The sequence below is a fragment of the Hydractinia symbiolongicarpus genome, chromosome 14 (assembly GCF_029227915.1).
Source record: "Hydractinia symbiolongicarpus strain clone_291-10 chromosome 14, HSymV2.1, whole genome shotgun sequence".
Lineage (NCBI taxonomy): Eukaryota > Metazoa > Cnidaria > Hydrozoa > Anthoathecata > Hydractiniidae > Hydractinia > Hydractinia symbiolongicarpus.
The window spans coordinates 14,316,810-14,323,448 of record NC_079888.1 but is presented as its reverse complement, the minus strand read 5'-3'; the positions used below and the strand labels follow the sequence as shown (position 1 = coordinate 14,323,448).

At 32.4% G+C, this 6,639-nt stretch overlaps 1 protein-coding gene across 1 annotated transcript; it reads left to right on the top strand.

The window, feature by feature from the left end:
• Window positions 1-363: 363 nt before the first annotated feature.
• On the top strand, window positions 364-4,640 carry LOC130625928 (uncharacterized). The gene is made up of 6 exons (XM_057441051.1): window positions 364-590; window positions 801-1,003; window positions 2,039-2,138; window positions 2,485-2,665; window positions 3,027-3,054; window positions 4,272-4,640. Exons 1-6 carry the CDS (start codon window positions 413-415, stop codon window positions 4,542-4,544), a joined length of 963 nt encoding a protein of 320 aa, XP_057297034.1. The 5' UTR covers window positions 364-412; the 3' UTR covers window positions 4,545-4,640.
• Window positions 4,641-6,639: the final 1,999 nt, after the last annotated feature.

Below are 6,639 nucleotides of genomic sequence, written 5' to 3'. Positions count from 1 at the left end.
CATAAATTTCTCTCAAGCTTTGAAGAAAAACAGTTTCTCCGTTATGCTTCTCTTTGCCAAAGAAATCCGAAAAACATTCTTTATTGATGCTTAAATAAATAGAAAGACACAATTTTATGTTTGAGACAAGTGATCCATACCCATTGTAACGAAGCCGCCACACGTTCTAACATGCACCTGCGCATAGCGATATCACTAAGACATGAGATTCTTTTCAGTCTCCAAATAAAAAAAGTGTGAAGCTAATTTCTTTTTATTACTGTTAATCCGTAGGTTTGATATTGTGTTGTTAACAGAATGTGTTATAAATGTTTTTTATATATAAATTTGCGAAAAGTATAACAAGAATTTTTTTTTTCAAAGAAAGTCAAAAAAATTATTAACAACAATAAAGAAACAAGGTACTTCAAAGATGGAAAACTTATTTATCCTGCGGCTATTTTTCACGCTTGCATTAACTTCAGTTGTAAAGGCAACAGAAATTACCCGTAGTGCCACGGGCGATACATGTGACACATGCAAGTGTACACCAAACAAGAACACTTATATTTCTCATCTAAAGAAATGCATAAGTAACGGAGAGGATATTGGTAAGTTCTGTTTTTATTTGCTACCCTGGAGACATCAGTTTGTTGCGTTCTAGGACATCAGCTTGTTGCGTTCCTAATCTGATCAAGTGAAAACGTTTAGCCAATGGTTTTGTTTAATTATAACGGAATAATTTTTAAAACTATCTATAAATCCTCTGGACCTCAAAATATATTGAAACACCGTGTTAACGTCAAATATTCGACTCTTAGGTTGTCGTCTTCAGATTCAAGGAGTGACAAATCCAATTCCAGTGATTAAAGCAAATTATATCCCACAAGATGCAGTATACAACATAGAATCGAACGAATCATGCCTAAGTGATGCACGAGTGTATACTTCAAATTCAAAAGACGGTTGGATGTTACGCAAAGACATTAGAAAAAGTATGGAGCACAAAAAGGGTTATCGTTGGGTAAGTACTAGATGACGTATATATATATATTTATCATATGTTTAGAGTTTTTCTCGCACTGTGATTGGCTAATCTACACGAAATAACGCTATAATTTTATTTTCTACAAATTTACTTCCCTTCCAATTCTACAGTGCAAAAAACTGACATTTTTTTCTCTGAATAGTGAATAATTTGCTATTGTTTTTTTGGAAAACCACAACTTGTCGGTAAATTTATGCCATAATTTCTTCTCCTACTTTAACGAAACAAACTAACAATTAATCACAAATATTCACAGTCCAATTATTCTTTTGTTTTGACATAGCCGGGAAGTGCCAGTGCTCTCCACCTTAGAAAATTTTAGTTTAAGTGTGACTTTGGATTTGTTAGGTTATATCTATGGCGCGTTGAAGGAGTGTTGTGTTTAATTCGATTGATGGCTTAACTTATTCTACTTCAGCGGTACTTATTATCGTATATATTTTTCACTATAAGCGAAGGAGAAATAAGAACTTACAAAATATATTACTGCTTTTACTCCAACTATTTTGTATTGAATTAACATGAATGTATAACTCTAAAATTTAATTTGATTGAATTTTATTGAGGCGTGACGTAAACAGGCTTTTTTTTTCCTTTTTAATAATTAACATCACGCTCGTAATTTGTCATAAATTAAAAATTATTATGAATTAAAAGACATGATATATATTATCTTGCAATAAATTATTTCGCTGTTGCACCTCATAAACCGTGATTGAAATTGAACAACCTTCTGCCGAGTTTATTCAATTACAATGATTTATGCTCGGTTTTTATGATAAACTAGACTAAAAATATTGTCCTATTTTTTTCCTTCTTTAGTTAACATATTTCACTCGCCTTAAAGGCTCGTGAAATATGTAAAAAAGTAAAATTAAAGTTTCAGATATTTTTCTTCGCACTGTGCGATAACTACTATATGTCAAATGCTACTCTAGTGTACTACTCTGCTACTCAATATGTAATGGCTCCTTTGTATTGTTTTGTTAAATGTCGAATTAACTTTCTTAGTTTCGAATCAAGTTCAACAAATTTTGGCCAGGAATCCTCATCAAGATCGAAGACTCATGTGGAAATTGTACAGTTTTGAAATTCTCGGGGAGAGCTACTTGTATGTATACTGACAACAAAATTATGATTCCAACCAAAGTCATCTTCCTAAGTGAAGATAGTTTTCGCGAGTGAAAAACTTCTGAAAGCCTAATGCAAAAGGCCGCAAAATTTTCAGTCAAAAGTAAATTCTCTCGCATCAATGAAATGTTTTAACTTAAAAATTTTAAAACCCAAAAAATGAAACACTATAGTGGCAAAACGGTTCGTCAGCCATAAGCGTCAAAAAATTTCGGCAGCGACGACGAAAAGTTAAGGTGGACAAAATATTTAGGCCGACTTTGTGATAACCTTAATAAACCGCCGCACATTTTCTGCTATATTAAACTCTGTCTTCTCATTTTTAGATCCATTAAAAGATGAATATAAAACTACGGTAGGACCAACAATAACAAGCACGACAGAAATACGGCAAAAAATCTCAAATAAAAAGTCAAGCGATAATTGGGTGACAGGAATTTCAATTGGAATAGCTATTCTCATCATAATTCTGTTTGGTGCCATCGCCTATTACATATTCATTATAAAGTACGCTCTATTACCTATTTCTAGTTATCTATTCAACTGCTTTGGTATTGAAATCAAAAAGCAACAGCGACATCCACGTTAAAATAATATTTATCTTTTCTTATTTACTCAGACTATTCCCTCGTCTTGATCAAGGATATTTTGATAGCGTTTTTAAGGTTTACAATAATTTATGAGTGCTGCAACCCATCATAAGTACAACCGCACAATACTACCATTGCGTGTTACGTAGCTGATAAAACACGTGGTTTATCTAACCTCGTTTTGTTAGTTTAACACTTCTCCGTGTTATTTATGCACTCTCGAAATGCTTGTTCTTAAAGCATCTTAATTCCATGTTTACGTTGTTAATTTCGTTTAGGAGAAAAGCTCGCGCTACAAAGTTTTATGTAAGTTTAATTTTATTTCAACCTTTTTTAATGTAGGCAGATTGCCCAACATAACAAGCTGGACTAGTGAAGGGCGAGTAAAGAAAAAATCATTGCTCAAATCTTCATAATTGATAATTAAAATTAATTTTTTTAAAGATGGAAAGTGAAAAAGATAACAGAATAAACATTGACCTTGCTTCCACTATTGTCAAAGAAATAAACTGAAACAATTTCCTGATGGGTCTAATAATCATAAAGCTAAACCTACCCATTGAAGCGTTAAATTACAAAAAAAGGCAAGAAGTATAGTAACCCTACCACTAAGAGTTTGAAATATACCTGAAATAAACACTACCCTAGGCATTTCTTGGCTCTAGCTTTTTTGTGTGAGATGTAACATTGCATTCACCACCAAAGCAGTTAAAACCATAGCAAAAAAATTATTTCATTCACAGAAAAATTATCGACCGCCTGCACGATATTTTCCCCGATTTTATATGTGTTTTTTGTATGGAGTTAATTCTACTAGGTGCGCAGCGCTTCGAAAATAAGCCGTTAATCAATCTTCGAATAGAACCGTTGTTTTTTCTCAGCAAAATGCAATGGTTCTCTGGGATGAGGGAGGTAATTTTTACTCACTCGAACATGTATGTTCAAGATGACTATCTCCATCAGTAACTACTTAGAGACAAATTCCCGGCGGTGGTGGCTAGTTTGTATCGGCGGAGGTAACACAGCAGCGCAAATTGACGCGCGTAGGTTACTATTGAATGCGCATATTGACTCATCCTATTTAAGCGAATGAAAATTTGCATCGTTGTTTCACCTTACTAGATATTTTTATTTAAACAACAAAATTTATATGGAAAACCATACAAAAAACTTGTCAATATGTACAAAAGTTTGCAGATTTTTTGGACATGCTTACATGGAGATTAATGGAAATTCAAAAGGCGCTAAAATCAAAACATAACGTTACACAGAAAGTCGGATATCCGTACACAAATTAACAATAAAATAATTCTAAAAGTCATTCTTTATTTTCAAGCGAATATCACAGAGCAATGTGTAGCTTAAAATCATGGTGTTTTTACATCTTCTTCTCCGGTTAAATAAATATCTGCTAAATTAAATACAAAGTAACAAGTTTGCTGGCAGCTGCCGTCAACTGTGCCTTTACTAAGCCACCTATAAAAGCAAATCGTTAAAATAATTTTTCAATAATTTATCTGTAGATCACCAATAATCAACAAGCTACTACAGAATTCGGAAACAATTCTTACGGTAAACAAAGTATTATCTTTCTTGACAAAAACATAGCAAGGCCTAATGGCGACATGTATGATTACATTGGCACCTCGTCAGGAAGTTCATCTCAGCCAGTACATGTTTACGAGAATAGCGCGCCATTACCTCCAAAATGTTCAATTAAACCTTCGATATCATCTGGGAACTCTCAACTTTACGAAGAACTTCCTACTGAAGATCATAGTTTGAAGGAACAATAGTAAAATATTTTTTTTTCTGGTGTATTGTAACTTAATTGTAGTCATTCTAAATGCTGATATTTTTATTAAAAAATGAGAACCCTAATTTAACAGTAATTACATGGTTTTGTATTTCTGACGTCTTTACTTCCTAAATAATTAGTTTTACCTTTCTGCTAGCGAAAAAAAGTTTAGTTCATTTTCTCAACTACTTATTTTCAAGGCAGTAAAAAAATTATATGTACTTCCCGCATCGAGACTTCGTCCATTCTTGTTTACTAGCTACCAGTAATGAAATTACTTTCCAAGATAAGTAATGCTGCGGCGCAACCATTTTGAACAGACAGACAATATTTCGATTCAGGCAGTCCCCCATCCCCCAGACGGTTACGGCACTGTATATTTATACAGCCACCCCCCCCCCCCCCTCATAATTTTTCAATCCAAAAAAAAAAAAAAGAGAAAGAAATAAAGTAAAGAAAACTGAAAAACAGAAAGAGAAAGAAAGTCAGAGACAGAGAGAGATAAAGAAAAACAGACAGAAAGTCCTCTAGGAATCTTGGGATCCTGTCCATAGCTCTTCGAAAAAAAGTGGCAGCACTTTTAAAATTTCTAGTGTTCTTATCATTTTTTATATTATTGTAGTCGTGTAATGTAAATATGTATCTCTTTGTATCTTTTGGATTCCGCTGAAAATTTTTATTTGAATTATAATTCAAATTTTTCTAAGTTAAAAAAATATTAAAACATTTATCATGATTTTTAACATTGAACCATGATATTGTTGACGTCTGAAAGGGCATTTTCCGCCAATCTAGAGATGTAAAATTTAAAGATTTCAAGCAAAAAAAAATTTAACTTCAACGGGAAGCTCTTTTTACTACATATTTTGAGTTCTCTCAATCCAATTTCAACAATTAACCTGATTCACTTATAGTTAGCTCCTGGTAACTCAAACACTGGACAACTCTAACGTTCATTATCTCGAATCATTTTCTTAAATTCCTTGAAATTTTGTTTATACTTTCTTATAAAAAAACCCTCAAAACTCAGGTTACCTCGAATCTCTGATAACTCGAACATTCGTTAACTCCACCAATTCTTTGCCAAACGAGGCTATTTTTTTACTGAGAACTTGAACGTTATACCCGAGCAAAGAAAATCAAAGACTAGGTAAATGTCCGATTTTAATTTTATTATAGTTTTTTAACTCCTGATGTAATAAAATATATAGATACCATTTTCTGTCAGGGACTTGCATCTTTTTTATCGCCCACTGGGAACTGTTACCCCAACTCTTAAACAATTCGTTAGAACTATAATCTCACTTTGGACTAAACTCGACTTAACTGGAACCTCGGAAAATTTAGGCATTCGTTAAGTTGAATAATTTTACTCGGTTCCTTGGAGATTTGAGGTACCGAGAGTTACCTGTACTTTTACAACTCCTTCTTAATGCAAATGTTCTTATCATTTTTTATATAAATAGTTTGTAGGATTTTATTTCCTTCGGATTATTATATTCCATATTTTAGCAAAATTTCCAATATGTGAAAAAAGTCATACTAACGATGTCAGGCTAAAATTCGCCCCTAATTTTATGAAAATATTCTGCCTTCTTTATTCATTTTGAAGGGGGTATAGTCCATATATATAGCAGAAAACCTCTGGGACAAAAAACATTAGTTATTTAATGTATACATGGATAAATAAAAACTTAATAGCTAGGTGTGGCTATAATGAATTCGCTTACGCAAGTCAAAATTTCATTTTTTTTGCACAATATTGAATTCAAAATTTGCACAAAAGCAACTTTGACACACGTGCATGGAAATTAGATAATTTTCGTCGAGTTTGTCTATAAAATATATCCTGAACGTACCTAAATGTAAAAAAAAAATTATTCTTTATTTACTGCTCATTTCCAACATTTACACATTTCGCATTTTTCTTTTAATGTTTTTTTTTAATTTAAGCACAGAAAATGAGCAATCAAAATAACGTTTAGATATTCCCTCTCTGAATGAATGAAATATATATCTGAATGATGTCATCAATAAGTCATTGATGCGTGGAAATAAAATCATATTTAGTATTTACCTTTTTGAATAAGAAT

Excerpts from the sequence above, each read along its gene's own strand:
- LOC130625928 (XM_057441051.1), top strand. The coding sequence starts at position 413 with ATGGAAAACTTATTTATCCTGCGGCTATTTTTCACGCTTGCATTAACT. Across the intron at positions 2,139-2,484 it reads ATTCTCGGGGAGAGCTACTT|ATCCATTAAAAGATGAATAT; the intron begins GTATGTATACTG and ends TCTCATTTTTAG. Across the intron at positions 2,666-3,026 it reads TATTACATATTCATTATAAA|GAGAAAAGCTCGCGCTACAA; the intron begins GTACGCTCTATT and ends AATTTCGTTTAG.